Source organism: Elephas maximus, chromosome 4 (genome assembly GCF_024166365.1).
Source record: "Elephas maximus indicus isolate mEleMax1 chromosome 4, mEleMax1 primary haplotype, whole genome shotgun sequence".
NCBI classification, from domain to species: Eukaryota; Metazoa; Chordata; class Mammalia; order Proboscidea; family Elephantidae; genus Elephas; species Elephas maximus.
Window position 1 is genome coordinate 174,854,404 of NC_064822.1, and position 25,797 is coordinate 174,880,200.

The 25,797-nt window shown below is 45.5% G+C and overlaps 1 protein-coding gene across 2 annotated transcripts in view; it reads left to right on the forward strand.

Moving 5' to 3' along the window:
• The window catches only part of ABTB3 (ankyrin repeat and BTB domain containing 3), a 371,198-nt gene that overhangs the window by 314,367 nt on the left and 31,034 nt on the right, over positions 1-25,797 (forward strand). For both annotated transcript variants that reach the window (XM_049884271.1, XM_049884272.1), the window contains 7 exons: positions 1,317-1,482; positions 4,893-4,982; positions 7,274-7,375; positions 9,317-9,410; positions 9,526-9,661; positions 10,385-10,605; positions 12,510-12,688. In XM_049884271.1, coding sequence (XP_049740228.1) covers positions 1,317-1,482; positions 4,893-4,982; positions 7,274-7,375; positions 9,317-9,410; positions 9,526-9,661; positions 10,385-10,605; positions 12,510-12,688 — 988 coding nt within the window. The remainder of the gene's footprint in view (positions 1-1,316; positions 1,483-4,892; positions 4,983-7,273; positions 7,376-9,316; positions 9,411-9,525; positions 9,662-10,384; positions 10,606-12,509; positions 12,689-25,797) is intronic.

The window sequence follows — 25,797 nt, forward strand, 5'->3', positions numbered from 1 at the left end:
TGTTCTGGGCACTGTCTGGCACTGGGAAGCAGAGACCACTAGACAGGGTCCCTGTCCTCAAAAGTCCCCAGCCTCCGAGGAAGTCAGATGAGCAGTAAACAGATAAATAGCATGCACTAGGATTGTAGGGGATAAGTGATACAGTGGTGACCTAGGCTAGCTCTCCATACAGACTGCCTTGGTTCAAATCCCAGCCTCACCACTTATAAGGCCTTGAACAAGTCACTTACCAATGTCTGTTTCCCCGTGGTTAAAAGAGGGGTTGTTGTTGTTGCCGACGTTGAGTTGATTCCGACTCATGGCAACCCCATGTGTACACAGTAGAACTGCTCCATAGGGTCTTCAAGACTGTGACCTTTCAGAGCCATATCACCAGGCATGTCTTCCAAGGCACCTCTGGGTATGTATGTTCTAACCGCCAACCTGTTGGCTAGGAGTCAAGCATTTTAACTGTTTGCGCCACTCAGGGACCCCAGAATGGGGGTAATGACAGTAAGTCCTCCTGGGGTTGTGTGGGGATTAATTAATTCATGTAAAGAGTTTAACAGAGTGGCTGTTGTTGTTGTCATTCGTTGCCATGAAGTTGGTTCCAATTTATAGTGACCCCATGTACAGCAAAACAAAACTCGCCCAGTCCTGTGCCACCTTTATACAGGCTTTAATCATTGGTACGCTTAAGTCTATTTGGTGAAGCCACTATGTATTTTGAGTGCTTCCAAACCTAGAAGGCTCATCTTCCAGCATTATATCAGTCAATATTCTGCTGTGATTCAGAGAGTTTTCACTGGCTAACTTTCAGGAGTAGATCACCAGGCCTTTCTTTCCAGTCTATCTTAGTCTGGAACCAAAAAAAAACCTACTGCCATCTAGTCGATTCCAACTCCCAGCTACCCTATAGGACAGAGTAGAACTGCCCCCACAGGGTCTCCAAGGCTGTAAATCTTTACAGAAGCAGACCGCCACGCCTTTCTCCCATGGAGAGGCCAGTGGGTTCGAACTGCTGACCTTTGAGTTAGCAGCTGAGTGCTTTAACCTCTGCACCACCACCAGGGCTCTTCTTACTCTGGAAGCTCTGCTGAAACCTGTCCACTGTGGGTGACCCTTCTGGTATTTGAAATACCAGCATCATAGCCAAATGCAAGCCACCACAGTACAACGGGCAGCTGGGTAGTGGAAGAGGAGCCCAGGAACAGGCAAATTACATGAAAAACGAATGCAAAGTCTCCTTGGGGCTGCCTAATGAGTTAGCTCCTGTGGCCCTTGGGGACCAGTCCTGGGGGCCGCTGCACCCACGTGACCATCTCTCCCTTCCTTAGGGCCGACGACTGCTTTTGTGCTTCACGGAAGCTGGACGCGGTGGCCATCGAAGCCAAGTTTAAGCAGGACCTGGGCTTCCGGATGCTGAACTGTGGGAGGACGGACCTGGTGAAGCAGGCGGTGTCCCTGCTGGGCCCTGATGGGATCAACACCATGAGCGAACAGGTACGGAGTCCCAATATCTGAACCAACAGGCACGCCCACCTCCACCCCGCCCCCCTCCCCCTTGGGAAGAGGAAACAGCTGGGGAGCCCTCCAGCAGACCCTGGAGAGAGGCTCCCCCTGCTGGTGACTCAGGTGGTTTGTTTTTTTTTTTAGTTTTTAAAATGTAAAAATACCCTTGTTCATCTTTGTAGAAGTAGCACATGATCAGCGCAGCTGAAGTGTAAAATAGCAAAAATATGCCTAATCCAGAAAGGAAATAATGCCACATCCAGATAGCCATCATTTATATTTAGTATGTGTCCTTCAAGTCCTTTGCCGGATGGTTAAAGTCAGTTCTTTGCCTGTTTGTTATGCATCACAGTACAGGTCCAGGCAGATTTTCACCAAACATTTAGAGTATGTTTAAGATACACTAAAGTCATTCTGAGGGGACCCTCGGATGTACCTCAGATATAGGCAACCATCCCCCAAGCCCTTGAAACCAATCAGGGAGTCACCTGTGTAGGTGAGGATGTCGTGGACAGAAAACAAGAGCAGCTTTAAATGTGATTCTCAGAGGGAAAGTCACAAGGGACAGATGAGGCCACCTCTCACAGGGGCAGCTTATGAGCGAGCCCCAGGGAGGGGGTATTGTTGTTGTTAGGTGCCCTCAAGTTCGTTCCGACTCATAATGATCCTACGTACAACAGAACTCCACCTGGTCCTACACCGTTCTCACAGTTGTTGTTATGCTTGAGCCCATTGTTGCAGCTACTGTGTCAATCCATCTTGTTGAGGGTCTTCCTCTTTTTCACTGACCTTCTACTTTACAAAGCATCATGTCCTTCTCCAGGGACTGGTCCCTACTGATAATATGTCCAAAGTACATGAGACATAGTCTCACTGTCCTTACTTCTAAGGAGCATTCTGGTTGTACTTTTTCCAAGACAGATTTGTTCATTCTTCTGGCAGTCCATGGTATATTCAATATTCTTCACCAACCCCACAATTCAAAGGCATCAATTCCTTCTTCAGTCTTCCTTATTCATTATCTAGCTTTCACATACATATGAGGTGATTGAAAACACCATGGCTCGGGTCAGGTACTCCTTAGTCCTTAAAGTGACATCTTTGCTTTTTAACACTTTAAAGAAGTCTTTTGCAGCAGATTTGCGCAATGCAATACATCATTTGATTTCCTGAGTACTGCTTCCGTGGGCATTGATTGTGGAGCCAAATAAAATGAAATCCTTGACAACCTCAATATTTTCTCCATTTGTTATGCTGTTGCTGCTTATTGGTTCACTCATAAGGACTTTTGTTTTCTTTATGCTGAGGTGTAATCCGTACTGAAGGCTGTAGTTTTTGATCTTCATCTGTAAGTGCTCTAAGTCCTCTTCACTTTCAGCAAGAAGACTGTGTCATCTGCATGACACAGGTTGTTAATGAGTCTTCCTCCAATCCTGATGCCCTGTTCTTCTTCATACAGTCCATCTTCTCAGATTATTTGCTCAGCATACAGATTGAATAGGTATGGTGAAAGGATACAACCCTGGCGCATACCTTTCTGACCTTAAACCATACAGTATCCTCTTGTGTTCAAACAACTGCCTCTTGACCTATGTACATGTTCCGCAAAAGCACAATTGAGTGTTCTGGAATTCCCATTCTTCGTAATGTTATCCATAATTTGTTATGATCCACACAGATAAATGGCTTAGCATAGTCAGTAAAACAAAAGAGGGTATACCAAACCAAAACCAAACCCAGTGCTGTCGAGTCGATTCCAACTCATAGCGACCCTATAGGACAGAGTAGAACTGCCCCATAGAGTTTCCAAGGAGCACCTGGCGCATTCGAACTGCCGACCCTTTGGTTAGCAACCGTAGCACTTAACCGCTACACCACCAGGCTTTCCAAAGAGGGGATAGCAAGGATTTATTTAATTATAGCTAATCATTTTCTTAAGCAACACCAAGGAGATCTAACACACACCACCATACACCACCCATTGCTGTCGAGTCGGTTCCAACTCATACACACACACACACACTCAATACATTAACATTATAAAGAAAACCAGGATCTTATTATATCTTGCTTTTTGAATATTTTGTATTAAAGGTACTTTCCAATATCATTAAATATTTTTTTTTAATCACTTTTGATGACTACATAAAATAGTCATATTATTTGTTCAGGTAACCATACCTCAATTGTTTATTATTTCTCGGCCAAATATACTTACCCAAGTCCTTGTTTAAATCTCTGATTATTTGATTATGGGGGATTCTTAAAAATGAAAATACTGATTCAAGTGCATCAACCTTTTTTCAAGTCCTTGAAGTTTAAATTACGTTCCCAGAAACTTTGTTTTTTACACAGCCTCCAATTACATATGCCTTGCCTGTTTAATCTTCTGCTTAACTTCTGCCGCTTTTCATTGGAGCTTCTTTTTTAGAAGAATTCTTTATATATTAGGCATATAAGCCCTTCTCTGTTAAAATGTGACAAATATATCTCAATGTATTGCTTACCTTTAAATTTTCTGCCTAATGTTTTTAATTTTATGTCATCAAAGCTGTGATAATTTTCCTTTGTGATTTCTTCCATTACTTTTCTGTCTAGAAACTGATCCAGTGACCAATTAGATATTTGCTACTCATTTTTTATTGCTTTAAATTTTTTTCTATCTATCTAATCAAACCAGAAGTTATTTTGGTGTTTGGTATGAGAGAAGGCTCTAACTTGAATGTTTTCCCAAGTCACAGCCTTCACAACACCGTTTATTGAAACAAGTCCATCCCTTCCTTCTGTGGGTTGCGGTGCTTCCTCTATAATAAGCAGGACTGTCATGGGCAAATACGGTATTCCTGAAGGCCATTTCTTGTTCACGTGCCTTTTGCTTGTCAATGATAGTGTCAAACCAGATGTTGGTGACTGGGGACTCCACATGGTCAGATATATCTGATTTCCCTCGATGCTGACCAGAAGCTGATATCAGAGCCACAGTAACACTTGTTATATTGTCATAGAAAAAATGTCAAGGAAACCATGTTTACTAGTTAGATAGCCTCAGACTGATATTGCAGAATCCAGAAAATTCCTAAGAGTATAAGTTGAAATCAGCCATTTGTTTTAGCATATGCTCTTAGGCCTATCGTACCTCCAAAAAGAACAAACGGAAACCCTCCGACTTAAAAGTAAATGCTGAAAAGGCGATTCAGCTTCCTCCTCTCCTCCGTTCTGGTTTGCAAAATGTGGAGGGTTGTGGCCTATGAGTCACAGGGCTGGACTTCATATTTTTAATGCTGGGTTTTGTGCACAAACGTAGCCTCCTCAACACAAGTAAGATTTGCCGTTTGTTGTCGCCAAGTGACCACAGCCACCTTATAAACATTCTCCGTTCTCTGGTTTTTAACTCACCGCAGGGCATGACCCCCCTGATGTATGCCTGCGTCCGTGGGGACGAGGCGATGGTTCAGATGCTGCTGGATGCCGGAGCTGACCTGAATGTGGAGGTGAGGGTATAGAGGGCTGCAGGGCCCTCGGCCTGGCAGTCCCCAAGGGAAGGCAAGTGACGAGAAGGGGGCTTCTTCTCCCAAGAGCCAGGACTGAGGGCGCTCAGTCCTGCATATAGGTTTCTCTCTGTCCCTTTAGTTGCTATGTCCAGTGTGAGACCAGCCCACAGACCTCGTCCATCCCAAAGCCACAGCCCAACCAGCCTGCAAGGAGCTGCCTGCATGTTTTGTTTAAATAGAATGACTGTAGCTGGCTTTTCCTTGGCTCAGCAGTACAGAGTCCCTGGTTCTTACTGCTGAGCCATTCTCTCTGGAGTCGGGGCAGAAAGAGTTACTGTGCCATCAGCCCTTTTCTCTCTGCCTCATACAAAACAGAGGAAGTGCTGACCTCTGAGCTAAGGTTTACCGACCTCAGGTTCTCCGCCCTCCCCCCACCAAGCCTGATTGACCCACCTGTGGGCTGAGCAGAGGCCACAGGTCTTCAAACTAATCTCAAAGCTTCCTGGAGGCCATGTGGTGAAGTGAAAAGTGCACACCCACAGGCTTTAGAATTTGACAGACTTGGGTTCACATTCTGAAACCATTGCCATCATAGTGACTTGCTTTTGAGCTTGGGCAAGTGGCTTGACCTTTCTGAGCCTCAGTGTCCCAATCTACAAAATGGGGAGAAAACCACACCCATCTCAGAGAGTTGTTGGAAGGAATATAGAGAGGACCTAGCATGTGTTTGGGATTCAAGCTTATAAGAGGTGAAATCCCGTTTGTTGACCATGTCCTATGCTGTCTTGAGACCTGCTCTCCTTGGCATGCAGATGTTGGCAGCATCAGAGGATGGGAAGATTGACATCCTGCAATCATAATTCAGCAACCCTGGGAAACCTTGTAGCTCCAAATTAGATGTCCTTGCAGTCTTAGCACTGAATGCTTTGTTATTGTTGTTAACTACCCAAAACAACAAAAAAAACTCATTGCCGTCAAGTCAATTCCAATTCACAGCAACCCTACAGGACAGAGTAGAACTGCCCCATAGGGTTTCCAAGAAGCAGCTGGTGGATTTGAACTGCTGACCTTTTGGTTAGCAGGAGAGCTCTTAACCACTATGCCACCAGAGCTCCTGTTGTTAGTGAGGTCTATATTCCTCTGAAGAAAGTAGGCAGTAGACTTAGTTTTGGATCCAGAACCATTCTGGATCTTGCACATTTCAAGTATTTGGAGATTTTTTTCCCCTCTGTTAGGAAGCCCTAAGAGAAGAGCCACGTAGACCTCTGCAAGGACTCCTCAGCTTTGAGTTCTGGTGGTGGGTCTTCTCTGGTCCCCCTCTCTAGTCCCTGGCTGCCAGCTAAGGGCTTTCCCCTGGTGGAGCTTGGTCTCTGAATGAGGCAGACATGGCAGTTACATGACCCCAGCAATGTTTGGGGAGAAAGCTGTGTATAGGTGCTGATTCTGCAGAAGCCCAACCTTCACTGCTCTGGCCCCTTTCTCTTGGTCTGGAGTATTTTGAGACCCTCTCTCATATCAGAAGACCAATATTAGATTGCTCATTCATGATGTATCCAGGGAAGTTTTGGGCCCATGGTTCCAGTACAATGAGGGTCCTTGTCATCCAGGAGGCCAGCAGGAGAATGACAGGAGGAAAACATGGGGTGAGCTGACACCAGACAATGGAGTTTCTCCATCAGATGGGTGATGGTCTTCCTGGCTTGGAAGCTTGAAACAGACATCACTTGGCGTGGGGTTTGCCGCTGACGAGAATTTTCCTTAAAGGTGTGGGATATGATATTGGTGGCATCTCATGCTGCCTTACACCCAGTACCTCTCAGAACCAACACTCCTTAAGCAGGAAGAGGAGAGAGACAGGCAGGAGAGTGGCTCACTGTAGCTGCCATTACAGCTTCTCCCAGGCAAGTTAGAAGTGTGCAGGAGTCATCCATTTAATTCCTTTCAGGTGAGAAGCAAAGGAGTCCTTGTTAGGCATGAAGTCACTGAAAACTTTTCTCATTACCTCCATGGGTAAATTCTCCAAAACACAGTCTTTCAATGGCTACCTTTGGAGGGTCACTCAATGTCTACTCTTACAAACACAAGCAGTACAGATGGCCGGTTCTGGCGAGAGGTGTTTGGGGCATCCAGCGGGGGAAAATCCCTACCCCACATCGCCAGTGGGTTCCCACGTACCTTTCAGGATGTCCTTTTCTACATCTGTAGAGAACACACCCAACCAGATAGGTCAGATTCGCTAGACTAAGTTTTGCCAAGGTCACATTTTGAAAATAACTTCAATTTGTTTGTAGGTTGTCAGTACTCCTCATAAATATCCATCCGTCCACCCCGAGACCCGCCATTGGACGGCTCTGACTTTTGCTGTGTTGCATGGACATATTCCTGTAGTTCAGGTATTAACGTGTTTCCTGTTTACATCTGCCCTTTAATCTTACCTCTTTATGCAAATCTGTACCTCTCCCAGCATGCAAATACCCTAAGAGACGCATATTGGTTAGTTGCATTGAAATACAGCCCATTTTTATCTTATGGATGAAAATATTATATGTAGTGATCTATATGGCCCGGTTTTAATCAATATGAAGCCGTCATGAACCCATAGGCAGCCTCGCACACAGAGTGGCAAACCTGTGAAGTTCTTCCTGGTTGCTCTGGGGTGGGGCCTGCGATGTTATTTTGTGGATTCCTTCATTTTACTTGTAACATGAATGTAAGACTTGGCTGGTGTCGAAATCTTGGAACCTCCCCTTAGGTTTGACCCCAGTGTTCATATGGGGACCAGTGGTTCCCAACCAGTCAGAAGATGTATCCGAGTCACCAACAGAACATTTCCATGACACTTGTTTGATCCTACTTCTTGAGATTCTGACCCAAGAGGTCTAGAGTAGGCCTTGATCATGTGTCTTCTGAAACAGCTTCCCTGGGATGATGAAATGTCTCCATAAGACATACTTTGGGCATATAAATAGATAATACTTGCACCTTTTTGGGCTGGTGTAGAGGTGATGTTTGATGAATAACCATCCAGTACATTTCAGGTCTTAAACTTTGTCTTCAGTTTATCAGAAAAGTAACATCAACATCCAGGTCCATGACCTCACCTGGCCCCATAGTGAGCATTGAGCTTGCGGTACATCAGGAACTTGCCTCCTTATCTGAGCCAAGCCGCTTAGAATTAAGATGCACATCTCTGCAATACTGGGGTTTCTCAGGAATACTTTGCTATTTCCTGGGTCACGGGAATCCTTAAGACAGACCCAAGGTAATGTCACACTGAGACCTGGCTCCTGCCTGTAAGAACATCATGCCCAGTCCATGCCTAGTAGAGCAATCTAAGAAAGCAGAGGTCAGATGCTGGCCTGATGGACACAGATGGCATTTCTGAACATACAGTGGCATCCCCACTATTTATATCAGGAATGGGAGCACTGGGCAGTCAAGCAAAGCCAAACAGACGTCAGGTCACCTCCCTGTTGGAGGTGCAGCGAGCGTCAGGGAATGCCAAGTTGGCAGCCTCCTCCTGGCTATGCCCCCATTTATCAGAGACAGTAGCCCTGCATAGACAGTAAAGATGGCAGATTTCTTTCCCATTTTACCTCAGTGGTGCTGACAGCAATCCCTGAGCGAGACCCGGCATAGACGAAATCTCTGCCTTTAAGAAGCCCAGGCATCTTAGGGAAGGCACAGAATGGATTCATTCCTAGCAAATCTTCAGAAAGCTCATTCTGCTGCTTTGTTACTTGATCTTGCTGGCCACGATACTTAGCTTTTGCTAAACTGTCCTCAGAGCCATCCAGGGTGTTCTAGAAGGGATTCTTGCCCTGGTTGGTTGGCCAGGTGGTTCCCAAAGTCCTTGGAACTCTTAAGATTCTGTGGCTCTAAGAGCTAAATGCTCTCTATGGCTTTGCATACCCAATTCGAGAAGGGAATCTTCCAGAGCTGTAGTGCCAAGGGCTTCTAACTCTTTGCTTCTAGAAACTCTGATGTCCATACAGATCACCGAGGTGCATGTTAAAATGCAGACTCCCACTCAGTAGGTCTGAGGTGGGGCCTCAGAGTCTGCATTTCCAACAAGTTCTCAAAGGATCCTGATGCTGTTGCCTGTGGACCACACTTTGAGTAGTCAAAGGCTCTAGAAATAAAAGAGGCTCTCAGTTTATCCTCTGAGGTACAATTGCCACCCAGCCCTGTGCACCCGGTCACTGACCCAGAGTGAAGGACAGGGCCTTGGCATCTCACTTATTTCCACCAGTGTCGAATAAGCTGCCATTTTACTGACGGCTTTTCAGAGTGCATGCTCTTTGAACGTCTCAATGGCCACTCTTCCTCCACAGCTTCTGCTGGACGCCGGGGCCAAGGTGGAAGGCTCTGTGGAACATGGTGAGGAGAACTACTCTGAAACGCCCCTCCAGCTTGCAGCCGCTGTAGGTAAGAGTTGCTGATTCTCGCTCCAGCCAAGGGTCTCCACCACCCTGGCCCTTGACGTGCCTATGACTATATATTTCTTTATTCTGTTATAAAACCCCCTTCTCTGGGCTTGCAGGAAATTTTGAGCTGGTTAGTTTGCTGTTGGAGCGTGGCGCTGATCCCCTGATAGGAACCATGTACAGGAATGGAATTTCTACAACCCCTCAGGGTGATATGAACTCTTTCAGCCAGGCCGCAGCCCATGGACACAGGTAGGCTAGGATGCACCAAAGTCACAAGGTCCCAGGTGGTGCTTGTTAAAAATGCAGATTCCCAGGCCTACCCCAGACCCACTACATCTCTGGATGCTGGGCCAAGAGGCAATGTGAGTGGCCCAGGCCTGGCCAGAGTGGCCTTAGGTGTTCTGCCAGCTTTCTCACACTGTGCACATCTGTCAGGTAGACGGGCTTAGTTTGTACTTCCTGAACCAGCTTTAACCTCACAATGAAACTTTGCCAGTTTTGACCAGAGTATATCACGTCAGCTGTCATCAAGTAAGAAGAAACCATTTAGAAATAGCAAAGCCCCTAATGTTTGGTTACTTCCCTTGTAAGTTACCTTCAAGATGTACCCCATCGGATTTTATGATCCATTACCCCAAGTAAAGCACATCCACTCTGGAGAGGGTACAGGCTCATGGTTACAGGCCAGGGTGTGGAGCCTTGCTCTGCCATCTTAGAGGAAATCGCCTAGCTCCAGGCTGCCCCTCGAGGAAACAAGGCCATCACCCCCCACCGTCTCCTCCATCTCCAAATGGAGCCCCCCGTATGGCATCAGGCCTCTGAAACCACCATCCCAGAGTTGGTCCTCTCATTTCCTGTCCCAAGTGACCTCCCCTATCCCACCCTGGTTGAGCAACCACCCCCCGCCCTGCGCCCCCCAGCAGAGCCGCTTCCACCTCTGAGTGTCTTCCTCTCTGGGTTTATGATTGACAGGAATGTGTTCCGCAAACTGCTCGCTCAGCCAGAGAAGGAGAAGAGTGATATCCTGTCCCTGGAGGAGATTCTGGCTGAGGGGACTGACCTGGCGGAGACAGCCCCGCCCCCCCTGTGTGCCAGCCGCAACAGCAAGGCCAAACTGAGAGCCCTGAGGGAGGCCATGTATCACAGCGCTGAGCATGGATACGTGGATGTCACAATTGATATCAGGAGCATAGGTCAGTCTGGACACCCTCCACTGCTGGGCGTGGCGTTGCTACCCCGGCTCAAGGACACATGTACACATACGCACACACACCCCTAAACACATACACATATACACACATATGTACACACACATATATACATACACATAGACACACATAGTCACACATACACAAACATATGCACATATACACCCAGACGTATTCATGGGCACACACACATACAGATACATGCGCATGCATACATACGCATACACACATACACACACCACTCACACACACATATGAACACATATACACACTTACACACATACTTACACACATTCATACATAAATACATACAGACACTTACATGCACACACACACACCCCACCGGGGCCCAGTCACTGGTTGGAGCAATTCCCTGCTAAGACGCCCACACCGTTCCAGAGGCAACAGCATCCTGCCAGCCACGAAGCTCATCCTCAGAGCTTCCTACCATGGTTCCCAAACTCTGAACACTGGGTCATGAATACGAATCACCTGGGGAGCTTGTGTGAAATGCAGATTGCCAGGCCCTACACCCAGAGGCTCTGCTGTCGAGGGTCTGGATACAGGCTGGAAATCTTTATATTTAACAATCATCCCAGATGGTTCACTGCCTCAGAGCATCCAACCCTAGGGAGCGGCGGCTGGGCAGCAGTCAGGGTGAGGGCTCCCCTTCCCTCCCAGGCCTCCTTTCTCCTTTGTGGTCCACTGAGCCTCGGGGCAAAGCCATCTAGCCCAGAGCCTTCTCCTCCACATGGCTGGGGCATGAGACCAGCCTGGCCTCCACCAGCCCCAGGAAGGAGAGTGGCAGGACCTAGCCACAGCCCCAACCACAGAGCAGGGTGTGGCGGATGGAGCGAGGCTGAGGGTCTGGGGAGAGGCCTCCATAACACTGTTCTGGCAACTGGCCTCTCTCGTGTGGTGGCTCTTTAGCATGTGGGCCATTTATGCCATTGCCCTGAGAGCCTATTTTGCACGATCATGAAGCTCGAGATTGAATGGTCTCCTTGTTTAAACAGTTAGGAGACGTGTTCTCTCTCATCTGGGCCTCCCCATGAGGGAAGAGAAGCAAATTGCAGCAATCAGCTGCTGGAGAGGTTGCTATTAAGGAGGAAGACCTGACGGAGTACCTGCAGATGGAAATATTGTTTTGACGAAGGAACAGCAGTGATATTCTCCCGTGTCATCTTGCTCAGATATAAATATTCGTCCGAGCCAGAGCAGTAGACAGGGAGGTCCGTGGAGGAGTCTCACCAGCTTTAAAGTCTCATCTGGGCCTGGATGTGCTACCTGGTCCTGGGCAGGACTCTTCCCCTCCCTGAGCTTCTGTCTCCCCTGAAAGTAAAGGGGACAGAGACAAACGAGCTCCGAAGGATGTAATGTGCATATAGGATGCGTTGTAATCCCAATATTCCACCCAATGACAAAAAAAAAACCCAAAACCAAACCGACTCCTGTCGAGTCGATTCCAACTCATAGCAACCGTATAGGACAGAGTAGCACTGCCCGATAGAGTTTCCAAGGAGTGCCTGGCGGATTCAAACTGCCAACCTCTTGGTTAGCAGCCATAGCACTTAACCGCTACGCCACCAGGGTTTCCACCCAATGACTATACGTGGTAAAAGGTAGTCCCTGTTAACGTGAATCGCATGTAGAAATGGACACTCATAGTTAACGTCATTGAATTACAACCTTTCACTTTAACTGGTGCAAGTCTTTGGGGGAAAAAACCAACACTAGCTTTATTCGTGGAAAATCGGTCCCTTGGTCTCATAATTTGGTAATGTCCTGGAGAAGGGCCAGCTTTCGGATAAAAACATGCCTCCCCCTTTGGTTGTTTTCTGCCTTCCTCTTCCCTCCCCCTCCCATTTGCACTCCTGCTCCCCTTCCAGGTGTCCCATGGACTCTGCACACGTGGCTGGAGTCTTTGCGGGTTGCCTTCCAGCAGCACCGCCGGCCTCTCATCCAGTGCTTGCTGAAGGAGTTTAAGACCATTCAGGAGGAAGAATACACCGAGGAGCTCATTACCCAAGGCCTGCCCCTGATGTTTGAGATCTTGAAAGCCAGCAAGGTAGGAGGGGTTTGGCACCATTGTGGTTGTGGGCCGGGAACAAGGCTGGAGGGACACAGGTCTGAATGGTCCCTTAGCCTGGTGAGAACGCACTCTGCTAGCTAAAGCTGCTCGTGCCGTCATCGTGGGGCAGCTGTTGTACTGAGCATCTATATGTCCCCGGAGTCCCTGGATGGTGCAAACAGTTAAGGTGCTCAGCTGCTAAGCAAAAAGGTTAGAGGTTCAAAACCACCCAGAGGCATCTTGGAAGAAAGGCCTGGTGCTCTACTTCTGAAAAATCAGCCACTGAAAACCCTGTGGAGGACAGTTCCACTTTGACACACATGGGGTCGCTGTGAGTTGGAGTTGACGCCACAACAACTAGTAAACTGGTAATTATGTCCCAAGGCACTTTAGCCCGTGTGATGAAATAGGAAGTTATTTTTAACCCAAGGAAGTTGCATTAAAACTGGGAAGATTTAATGCATGTGCCTTAATAGCCTATAAGGTGGTTTATAAAACGGTGTTAAATTGGGTGGTACAGGCTATGACAGGCGTGAGAGCTCCGGAGGAGGAAGAGGAGGGTGGGCTACAACAGGGAGCTTCACTGAGGTGCTGAGACTTGAGTGGACCTGGGTGCACAGATAAGAATCAGCCAGGGAGAAGAAAATGGGAGAAGCTCCCTGGATAAACAGAATACAGGTCCTGCCAACGTTGCTGGAAAGCCAGGCTCTGGGAGAAGGCTTTTCAGGTAGGGAAGAGTGGATGATTCCAGCTCTGATCCCTTGAGATTCACACTTCTTCACAGGCCTCCTTGTCATTCCTGCCGGCACCTACCAGCCCCGGGGCTCTTAGCAAATGAATTCTTAAATATCTCTTTGGGGTCATTCATTTGGCGATAGGATGTAGACACTCTACTCCTGCTGGTGGGCCACGTGGAATTGTTGTATGTATCAGTGAAGAACTTAAAGAGTAAATGGCCTTGGCATGCCCACTCCCCCCACCAACCATTGGGGCAGATGGCCAAGGGCAGGGAGAGTCTGTGGCAAGTGCCCCAACCTTGTGACCATGAGAAGCACCAAGGAGGACCAATCTGCCTGAGAGGCTCTGAGGAATTTGCATCACCGACCATCACATACCCCAAGGGCTTCTAGGGACGGTATAGCTCAGTGGTTGACAGCATGGACTCTGGAACCAAACTTCAGGGGTTCAAATCCTAGCTCTGCCACTTATTAGCTGTACGACCTTAGTCTAGTTACTTAACTTCCCTCTGCCTCAGTTCCCCCATCTGAAAATGGGTCAATAATTGTACTAACCTCTTAGGGTGGTTGTGAGGATAAAATGAGTCAATTCCCTAATGTAAGTGCTTTATGTCATAATGCGGGCCTCACCAGGGAATGTGGCAACTCCAGTATTTCCCAAAGGGTCTTCTGTAGAAAACCACCCCCCATCAGGGATATTATTCAAAATAGTTACCAGCCCAGGTAGCAGCGTGAACACCTAGCACAGCTGTGCGAGAATGGACAAGCTGAATGGCAGCTCCACTCCTTGGGATACCATTGGGTTACACAGATTTCTCTACTGCTAAGCCTTGAATACAGTTGAGTGTGTCCTGAGCTCATTTGACTTTGGAATCCTCTTCTAATGAACTGCCTGAAGACAGATGGGATCGAAATTCTTTTAAGGAGAAATATAAATTTTACAGAAAGATCAATGGGTATAAAGGGACATCGTGTTTGGTAAAGTAGAGGGTCAGTGAAAATGAGGAAAACCCTCAGTGAAATAGATTAACACAATAGCCACAACAGTGGACTCGAACATACCAACGATCGTAAAGATGGCACAGGACTGGGCCATGCCGTGAGTCAGAGCCAACTCAACAGCAACAACAATTACGTGCCAGGCACCGTTCTAAGCATGTTATAAGTATTAACTCATTTAATCCTCCTAGGCAGCCTTTACAGTAGGTACTATTCTTATCCCCATTTAACAGAAGGGGAAACTGAGGCACAGGTTAAATAACTTGCCAAAGGTCACACACCTGGTAAGTCGGAGAGCTGAGACAGAATGCAGGCAGTCTGGCCCCATGTCAGCCTTCTTACACCTTTGCCACAGAACAGGCTTTGTGGAACTCTGGGGTCCTCTAAGACGATGTTGTTGTGTTGTTGGGTGCTGTCCGGTCGGTTCTGACTCATAGTGACCCTGTGTGACAGAGTAGAACTGCCCATAAGATTTTCTTTGCTATAACCTTTAGGGGAGCAGATAGCCAGGACTTTCTCTTATAGAACTGCTGGATGGGTTAGAACCGCCAACCTTTTGGCTAGCAGTTGAGCACTTAACCGTTGTACCACCAGGGCTCCTTCTAAGACAATGGAGCCTGTGAAATCTCAGGGGAATTTGGCCTCTGAGCCAAAAGGGCAGAGCAGGTTCTACTGCCAGGCCCTGCCGGGGGGCTGCCTTCTGAGAGTAAAGAAAGAACACAGAGCCACCTTCTCCAGACAGAGGAGCTGGCCCCACAGCAAGGAAGCAGCAGTGCAGCTGTGCTGGGTTCTGAGCCTCAGAGTACCAGACCTCCATCCAAAGGGAGTCCTATTAGGTGTTCTCATTATCACCCCGTCCTTGGCCCAGAGCCTTCAACCCCCTGTGGGCTGGATCCGTGCCTGACGTCAAGCGCCACAAAGACCCAAAATGGGAGCAGGTGTGCTGACTGACCCTCGGGTAATAAGCCTCAGTGATTCTGTGAAGAGCAAAACCAGCTGGAAGCATTTCAAAACCAACTCTTCTCTGCCCCTTTATTTTTATTTTATAAAAATAAAAAAGACATTCACCTGAAATTACTTAAGCATCCATCTTAGTGAAAAACATTTCTAGGTCTATTCCTAGGGTCTGGTGTTCTCATTTTTTTTTTTTTTAATCTTTTCTGGGCTACAGTAGAAATCCCAGAAATGACTGAGACGTCCTATGTATAAAGCTCATCTACAAATTTTTTTAAGTAAACTTTATTGTGAAGTATAATATACACGCATAAAAGTGACCAGGTCATAACGTAGAGCCTAACAAATTTTCACAAAGTAAACATACTTGGGTACCCAGCACCCAGACCAAGAAACAGAACATGACTAGCACCCGGAATTCCACTATGCCTCACTCACCACTACCCCTCAAAGGGGTGCCACTCTCCCGGCTTCTAACACTATACTTCATTTTGCCTTGAGCCGTGAACATTGTTTAAGCCTGAACATTTATGAATCTACAGGCTGGAGCATGCAAGCCACCCTCAACTTATGAATGGGTCATGTGCCAATCATTTATAGCCACTTGTTTGAAAATTAGAATGGATTTCTTTTTTCCCAAGGAGGTAATTCTACAACATCCCTGGGTGGTGCAGTTAATGCACGTGGCTGCTAACTGAAAGGTCAGAGGTTTGAGTCCACCCAGAGGTGCCTCAGAAGAAAGGACTGTTGATCTACTTCCGAAAAAATCAGCCATCGAAAACCGTGTGGAGCACAGTTCTAACATACATGGGGTTGCCATGAGTGGGAATCGACTTGACAGCAACTAGAAAAAAATTTACAACAACGCTAGATTACTAGGCTGGCCCACTGCTTCACTTATTGCCTAAATGAAATTGTCCTAATGGGAGCCAAGGCTACCTGAGCCTCTTCTGGTACCCAGAGCCTTGGACCCTCAGACACCCTCAGACAGGTGTTTGGTGGGCCAGCAGGAGTTGCAAAACCTTTTGGCCAGTACTGCAGAGTGTCTGACGGCAAGAGAGCAGGATAGGTCGATGACGGGGTCACCAGCAGCTCTGACAGCAGCAGCTGGGAGCCGGGGAAGGAGATGTGGACTAGAGCCAGCCCCCTGGCAGCAGTACTGGTCATGGAGGGCAGAGGCTAGGGAGGGGAGCCAGAGATGGGGTGAGGACAGCTCCTTGTCTGGAAGGTGCAGTGTGGGAAGGATGGCTGTTCAAGAGTGGGGTGTTTTTGCTTTCAGAGGGTTTGGTAGTGACCCCTACTGGTGAAATGTGGTATTACACACCAAGTACACAGGCTAGAAGAAAGGCCAAAAACTGCCTGTGGCTGAGTTGGATTTGACTGGATGGCAACTAAACAATAAGCACAGAGTAAAGTCAAGCCTTCCCCAAGCATGGGTGATATTCCTGAGGTAAAAAGAAGACTGGAAAAATAATGGCAGGGAAATTCAGAATGTCGACAAAGTGCTGCAAAGCTCTGTCCTCAGAAACTGTCCTGCTGGGGAATATAATTTTTAGGTGCCATAGAGTTGGTTCAGACTCATAGCGACCCCTGTGTACAACAGAACGAAATGCTGCCTGGTCCTGCGCCATCCTCACAATCCTCACAATGGTTGCTGTGTTTGAGCCCATTGGTACAGCCACTGTGTCAATCCATGTTTACCAGACCCGTTGCTGTCGAGTTGATTCCAACTCATAGAAACCAGACAGAGTAGAGCTGCCCCATAGGGTTTCCAATGAGAAGCTGGTGGATTTGAACTGCCAATCTTTTTGGTTAGCAGCCAAGCTCTTAACCACCGTACCACCAGGGCTCCAAAAGGGTGTCTGCTTCCTCTTGGGGAATCGAACCCCAGTCTCCTGTCTAACAGGCTGGGATACTCACTGCCATGTTGGAGATAAAATAAATAAATAAATAAACCCAAACCCAACCCTTTGCTGTGGAGTCGATTCCGATCCATAGCAACCCTATAGAACAGAGTAGAACTGCCCCATAAGGTTTCCAAGGAGTGGCTGGTGGATCAAACTGCCAATGCCTTGGTTAGAAGCTGAGCTCTATAACCACTGTGCCACTAGGGCCCCATGCTGGGGGATAGTAGTAGCCAATAGTGGCCAGCGTTGTTTCTTCTCCCTCCACTAAAGAATCCTGTTCAAATCGTGCCTGCTACTTCATGTGAACATATCTCTGGTTTTATAAGACTAGTGAATGAGAATACAGAGTTCACATAAGTAAAATCACTTTACACTCAGCTCACAGCCACACAGCTATCCTGTAAAGTGAGGCGCACACACCCTCCCATCCTTGATTGTGGTGTCTGTCCTACCTTACTTCAAATCTGGTTGCCAAAGTGCTTTCTTCTCCCACTTCTAAATTTTAACTTCACAAGGAATTCAGTGTCTCCAGGAGCCCTGGTGACACAGTGGTTAAGAGCTCGGTTACTAACCAAAAGGTCTGCAGTTCGAGGCCACCAGCCATGCCTTGGAAACCCTATGGAGGTAGTTCCACTCTGTCCTGCAGGGTCACTGTGAGTCAAAATCGACTCAATGGCATGGGTTTGGTTTTTTTGGTTTTAGGAGCCCTGGTGTCGCAACGGTTAGGTTCATGGCTGCTAACTGAAAGACTGGCAGTTCGAACTCACTCAGCAACTTCACAGGAGAAAGACCTGGCAACCTGCTTCCAAAGAGATTGTTGTTGTGTGCCATCGAGTGGATTCCGAGTCACTGAGTCGAAAATTGACTTAATGGCACTGAACAACAAAAGGAAGAATGATGCAGTCATTTTTTTAAATATGTCTGTATAGAGAGAGCTCCTGGCTCATTTTCCCCCACACATTCCTCTGGGCATTTATTCACTCAATAAATAATCATGAGCACCCACCATGTTCCAGCAACTGCAGTGGTGGTGGGACAGGCACATTCTTCATCCTCATGGAACTTGTGTTCCAGGGAGGGACAGAGAGTAAGCAAGAAAACAAACCAACAAGAGTCAGAGCATGGCTGTTGTTGTGTGTCATCGAGTCGATTCCGACTCATAGCAACCCTATGTGACAGAGTAGAACTCTCCCAGAGGGTTCCCTAGGCTGTAATCTTTAAGGGAGCAGATAGCCAGGTCTTTTCTTCTGCAGAGGGTGGGTTTGAACCACTGACCTTTCAGTTAGCAGCCAAGTGCTTAATCACTGTGCCACCAGGGCTCCTTTAGAGCATGGTGCTATAAAAAAAATTAAAGTGGGCAATGATACAGTGGTGGTTGGGAAGTCCTCCCTGAGAAGGTGGCGTTTGAATGACCATCTAAGCGAAGAAAACTTCCAGCCATGCGGAGATCTAGCATAAAAGCACTCCAAGTGAGGGAACTGCAGGCACTAAGGCTCTGTGTGGGAATGTGCTTGGTCTGTTGGGCAACAGGAGGAAGGGCAATGTGAGCAGAGTGCGCAAAGGAAAAAGTGTAGGAGAGGTGGCCTTTCTCCATGGTGAAGAGTTTGGATTTTCTTCCATGTGCTACTGGAGGTTTTCAACAGGGTTGTGATACAGGTTTTTTGTGTTTTGTGACTTGTACTTTTTTTGCTTGAGTTTTTTGTTAGACTTTATATTTTGAGATAATTGTAGATTCACATGCAGTTGTAAGAAATAAAAGAGAGATCTTGTGTACCCTTAACCCAGTATCCCCCAGTGGTGGTGGTGGTTTTAGGTGCCATTGAGTCGGTTCTGACTCTAGCGACCCCACCTACAACAGAACGAAACACTGCCCAGTGCTGTGCCATCCTCACAATTGTTGTTATGCTTGAGCCCATGGTTGCAGCCACTGTGTCAATCCATCACGTTGAGGGTCTTCCTCTTTTTTACTGACCCTCTACTTTACCAAGCATGATGTCTTTCTCCAGGGACTGGTCCCCAGCGGTAACATCTTGCAAAACTATAGAAATTTCACAACCGAGATGTTGACAGTGATACAGTCAAGATGCAGGACACTTCCATCAGCACAGGGATCCCTCAGGTTGCCCTTTTATAGTCACGCCTCCTTCCCTCCTGCTCCAGCTCCCTCCTTAAGCAACGGGCAATCAGTCTGTTCTCCATTTCTATACTTTTGCCATCCCAAGAATGTACATAGAATCATACAGTATGTAAGCTTTGGGGATTGGCTTTTTTCACTCAGCATAATTCACTGAAGAGTCACCCTGCTTGCTGCGTGTATCGAGTTTCTTCCTTTTTATTGCTGAGTAGTATTCCATGGTATGGATGTCTAAGTTTGTCAAACCATTCACCCACTGAAAGACATCTGAGTTGTTTTCAGTTTGGGGCTACTGCAAATAAAGCTGCTATCAACATTCACATACAGGTTTGTGTGTCTTTGTTCCTCTGGGATAAACACCAAGAGTGCACTTGCTGGATTGTATGCCAGTTGCACGTCTAGTTTAAGAACCTGCCGAACTGTTTTTGGGGGTGACTGTTCCGTATTATTGACTCAGCAACAGCGATCCAGCTTCTCCACATTTTCACCGTTTGCTGTTGTCATGGTTGTTTACGTCAGCCATTCTTATGCACATGGCTATAATTTGCATCGTGGCTAAAAAAAAAAAATGCGTTGAGCATATTTCCACGGGCTTCTTCCCCTCCCGTATGTCCTCTTCAGTGAAGTATCTCTTCATATCTTTTGCTTGTGTTCTATATGGATTCTTTGCTTTTTTACTGTTGTTTCTTTTCTTTTTTTTTATAACATATATCTTACATAGTCCTCTGTCAGATATGTGCTTTGAAAATATTTTCTCCCACTCAGTGGTTTGTCTTTTTATCTTCTAACAGGGTCTTTCACAGAGCAAAAGCTTTTAATTTTGATGAAATCCAATTTATCAATTTTCCTTTCACTATTCATGCTTTCGGTGTTGACTGTAAGAACTAAATCCCAAAGATTTTCTCCAATTTTTTCCTAAAACTTACAGTTTTACATTTTACATTTAAGTCTGTGATTAATTTTGAGCTAATTTTTGTATAAGGTGTGAGATTTTTTGCACAGAGAGCAAATCACTCCAGCCTCATTTGCTGAAAAGGCTATCTTTCCTTCGTTGACTTTCTTTTGCATATTCCTCAAAAATCAGTTGTGGGCCTATTTTGGGGTTTTTTATTCTGTCCCATTGATCTGTGTGTCACACTTCTGCCAGTAGCACACAGCCTTGATTACTTTAGCTATATATAATGAGTCTTAGAATAGGGTAGACAGAGCCCTAGTGGCACACTGGTTAAGAGCTACAGCTGCTCACCAAAAGGTCGGCAGTTCCAATCCACCAGCCACTCCTTGGAAGCCCTATGGGGCAGCCCTCCTCTGTCCTGTAGGGTTGCTATGAGTCGGAATTGACACATGGCAACAGGTTAGAATAGGCTGATCCTTCTCATTCATTCTTCTTTTTCAAGGTTGTTTTAGTTATTCTAGTTCCTTTGCCTTTTCATATAAATTTTGGAATAATCTTGTCTATATAAAAAAAAAAAAAAACTGCTGGGATTTTGATAGTAATTGTCTTGACTCTATATATCAGTTTGAGGAGATCTGACAATTTACCATACTAAGTTTTCCAGTCCATGAACACAGCATATATCCCTTCATGTATTTATATCTTTTTTTTTTTTCCGTTAATCAGTGTCATGGAGTTTTTAGTCCCGTACATGGTTTGTTATATACACACCTTTATCTTTTTTTTTTTTGGGGGGGGGGGAGCAATTGTGAGTGATATTGTATAGTTAATTTCTGTGTCCATGTGTTCATTGCAAGCATGTGAAAATATAACTGATTTTTGTATGTTTATCTTGTGTCCTGTGACCTTGCTGAACTCACTTATTAGTTCTAGGAGTGTCTTGTAGATTTCTTGGGACTTTCTACCTAGACAATCTTGTCATTGCAAATATAGTTTTATTTCTTCCTTTCCTACCCGGACGCATTTTATTTCCTTTTCTTGCCTTATTGCATTGGCTACAACTGCCAGCGCTATGTTGAGTAAGACTAGTGAGAGTGGACATCCCTGCCTTGTTCCAAGTTACAGGGGGAAAGCATTCAGTCTTTCACCATTAAGAATAATGTTAGTGTAGATTTTTTGTACATGCCTCATCACAAGTTGGGGGAGTTCCTTTCTATTCCTATTTTTCTGGCAGTTTTTATCATGAATGAATGTTGAATTCTGTTAAATGCTTTTCTGCATCAATTGGTATGAGTAGATGATTTTTCTTTTTAGCCTGTTAATGTAGTGGACTACATGGATTGCTTTTCAAATATCAAGCTAGCCTCGCATCCCTGGGATAAACCCCACTTAGTCATGATGTATAATTCTTTTTACGTATTGCTGAATTCTATTTGTTCGTATTTTGGTAAGGATTTGCATGTCTATATTCATGAGGGCTGTTTATCTGTGGTTTGGTTTTCTTTTTTCATACTGTCTTTGTCTGCTTTTGGTGTCAAAGTAATACTAGCTTCATAAAATGACTTGGGAAGTGTTCTCTTGAGAATCTTCTGTTTTCTGGAAGAGATTTATAGAATTGATATTAATTCTTATTTAAATATGTGGTAGAATTCTCCAGTGAAACCATCTAGGCCTGGAGATTTCTTTTGGGAGAGTTTTCAAATTATGAATTCAATTTCCTTAATAGTTACAGAGCTCTTCAAATTATCTCTTTCCTATTGGGTTTGCTGGGGTAGCTTCTGTTTTTTTGAGAAATTGGTCCAGAGTTGTTAAATATATGTGTATAGAATTGTTTGTAGTGTCCACTAACTATCCTTTTTATGTCTGCAGGGTCTATAGTGATATTCCCTGCTTAATTCCTGATATTGGTCATTTATGTCTTCCTCTTTTTTTTTTTTTTCCTTCATCGATCTTGCTAGAGGTTTGTCAATTTTACTGATCTTTTCAAAGAACCAGCTCTCTGTTTCATAAATTTTCTCTATTTTTCTGTTTTCTATTTCATTGCCTTCAGCTCTTATCTTTATTATTTCCTTCCTTCCACTTCCTTTGGGTTTATTTTGCATTTCTTCTAGGTTCTTAAGGTGGGAGCTTAGATTATCGGTTTGAGACTTCTTTTCCTATATATATGCAGTTTGGTACTACATTTCCCTCTCACCACTGCTTAGCTGTTTCCCACAAATTTTGATACATTATATTTTCATTTTCATCCACTTCAATGTATTTTTTTATTTCCCTTGAGAAATATCCCATGGATTACTTAGAAGTATGTTGTTTAGTTTCCAAATGTTTGGGGATTTTGCTTTTATCTTTTCTGTTATTGATTTCTAGTTTGATTCCCTTGTAACTGGAGAACACACTCTGAATGATTTCAGTCATTTAAAATTTTTTTTTATAATAGACTTATGTTTTAAAACAGTTTTAGGTTTATAGAAAAATTGAGAAGATAGTACAGAAAGTTTCCATATAATCCCTCAGCCAGTTTCTGCTACTATTAACATCTTACATGAGTAGATGCGTTTCTTACAATTGTTGCTGTTATTGTCAGTTGCTGTCAAGTCGGCGCCAACTCATGGCAACCCCACGAGTAACAGAACAAAACGTTGCCGGGTCCTGCACCATATTCATGGTTTTTGAGCCCATTGCTGTGTTTGTTGTGTCACTGCATCTCATTGAGGGTTTCCCTTGTTTTCACTGATCCTCTATTATTAAAGTCCATACTTTATTCATGTTTCCACAGTCTTTCCCTCATGTCCTTCTGTTCCAGAATCCCATCCAGCATGCCACATCACATTAGTGGTCATGTCTCTTTACATCCCTCTTGGCTGAGGCAGTTTCTCAGGCTTTCCTCATTTTCCATGACCTTGACAGTTTTGAGAATTACTAGGTCAGGTATTTTGTAGGATGCCCCTCTAGTGGAATTTGATGTTTTTCTCATGATTAGACTTAGCTTATGTGGTTTGGGGAGGAAGACCACAGAGGTAAAGTGCTGTTCTCATCACATATCAAGGATACATGCTGATGTTGACCTTGATCACCTGGCTGAGGTTGTGGTTTTTTTTCCCCTTTTCCGTACTATACTCTTTGAAAAGAAGTCACTGTGGGGAGTTATGTTTCCACAGATGTTTTTTAAGTATTTGAGAGGTACCCATTCACAACAGACATGGCCGGCCCTTCTATTTACTTTCTCAAGTGATATGATCATATGGAGTTAGAAAGGGACATCAGGCTATGAGTTCCGGTAGAGGAGGGCCTTGCCTTGCACACCTCTGTTGTCCCTACTGCAGTTCCTTCCACAGTGCAAGACACCTCTTGGATGCTCAGTAAACACTTGTTGAACTGAACAAAAAACAGCAACCACCACCACCAAAAAAAAAAAAAAAAAAAAAGCCCTACAGAAGGTTCTGCGGGCTGTTCAGACCTCTCCTAAGGGCCAGCAGAGTCCAGGAAATGGGTGTTCATCAATTTACCTAGAAGTGATTAAATGGGGGCCGACTCACCAGCACACTCTCAAGATAAACCCAGGTGCTGATGATTGAAACCAGTAACATTCATAATACAGTTTTCAAACCATTTTTGCAGATAACAGGCCTCGTCTTTTTTTATAAGCAAGTGGTTAGCGAATGTCCACAATGTGTCTGGCACTCTGCAGACACAGGGATGATGAAATATCGTCCAACTGAGGCAAACTCTCACCAGTTAAACCAGTTGCCATCGAGTTAGTTTCAACTGATAGCAACCCCATGTGTGTTAGAATAGAACTGTGCTCCATAGGGTTTTCAATGGCTAATTTTTCAGAATTAGATCACCAGCTCTTTCTTCCGAGGCACCTCTGGGTGGACTCAAACCTCCATCCTTTTGGTTAGCAGCCAAATGTATTAACTGCACCACCCAGGGACTCCAAGAGAAACTCTAGGCCAGTTGTATTAGTTTTCTATTATTGCCATAACTAATTACCACAACTTAGAGCCTTAACACACACCCATTTATTATCTCAGTTTCACTGGGTCAGAAGTCCAAGCACATCATGGCTCAACTGGGCTCTCTGCTTAGAGTTTCAGAAGGCCAAAATCAAGGTGTCAGTGGAGTTGTGTTCCTTTCTGAAGCCCCTGGGGATGAGTCTGCTTCTGAGTTCATTCAGGTTTTGGGTAGAATTCAGTTCTTTGTGGCTGTAGAACTGAGGTCCTGCTTCCTCACTAGCTAGTGACTGGGATCACACTCTGTCCTACAAGTCACCTGCAATCCTTCTCATGTTTCCATGTTGCGTCTTCCACCTTCAAGCCATCGATGGCACATCAAGTCTTCTCATGCTTGGAATCTCCCTGACTTCCTCTTCTCCCACATTGCCCCTGACTTCCTATTCTGCCTCTGCTTTTAAGGACTCATGATTACAATGGTACGCCAGATTATCCAGGACAATCTCTTTATTATAAAGTCAACTGATTAGCAACCTTAATTACACATGCAAAGTATCTTCTGCCATGTAAGGTAATATACTCACAAATGTGGTATCTCATCATATTCACAGTCCCAGGGATTAGGGCGTGGGATCTTCTTGGGGGCCTTAATTCCGCCTACCACACAATGCTTCTCAAATATTAATGAGACACCTGTGGAGCATGTTAAAATGCAGATTCTGATTCAGTGGGTCTGGGCTGAGAGTCTGCATTTTGCATTAGCTCGCAGGCAATGCTGATGCTGTTGGTCTGTGGAGCACATTTTGAATGGCACAGCTCTCGACCAGAGAAAGCAAATTGACAGCCCACAGCCCAGGTCAAGCCCAAGACCTAATTTTAGTACATGAAACCTGTGGTCCTCAAATATTAGAGAGCATCAGAATCACTGGAAAACTTGTTAAAATAGAGATTCCCCAGCCTCCTCTTCCCCAGAGTTTCTGATTCAGAACATCTGAATTGAGACCCGAGTATTTGCATCTCTAACAAGCTCCCAGGTGATGCTGATGCTGCTGGTCCAGGGACCACACTTTTTTTTTTTTAATAATTTTTATTGTGCTTTAAGTGAAAGTTTACAAATCAAGTCAGTCTCTCACATATAAACGTATATACACCTTACTACATACTCCCATTTGCTCTCCTAAAAAAAAAAAAAAATTTTTTTTTTTTTTTTTAATGAGTCAGCCCGCTCCCTCCTTCCAGTCTTTCCTTTCGTGACCGTTTTGCCAATTTCTAACCCCCTCTACCCTCCCATCTCCCCTCCGGAGAGGAGATGCCAAAATCGTCTCAAGTGTCCACCTGATGCAAGTAGCTCACTCCTCATCGGCATCTCTCTCCAACCCACTGTCCAGTCCAATCCATGTCTGACGAGTTGGCTTCAGGAATGGTTCCTGTCCTGGGCTAACAGAAGGTTTGGGGACCATGACCACTGGCGTCCTTCTAGTCTCAGTCAGACCATTAAGTCTGGTCTTTTTATGAGAATTTGGGGTC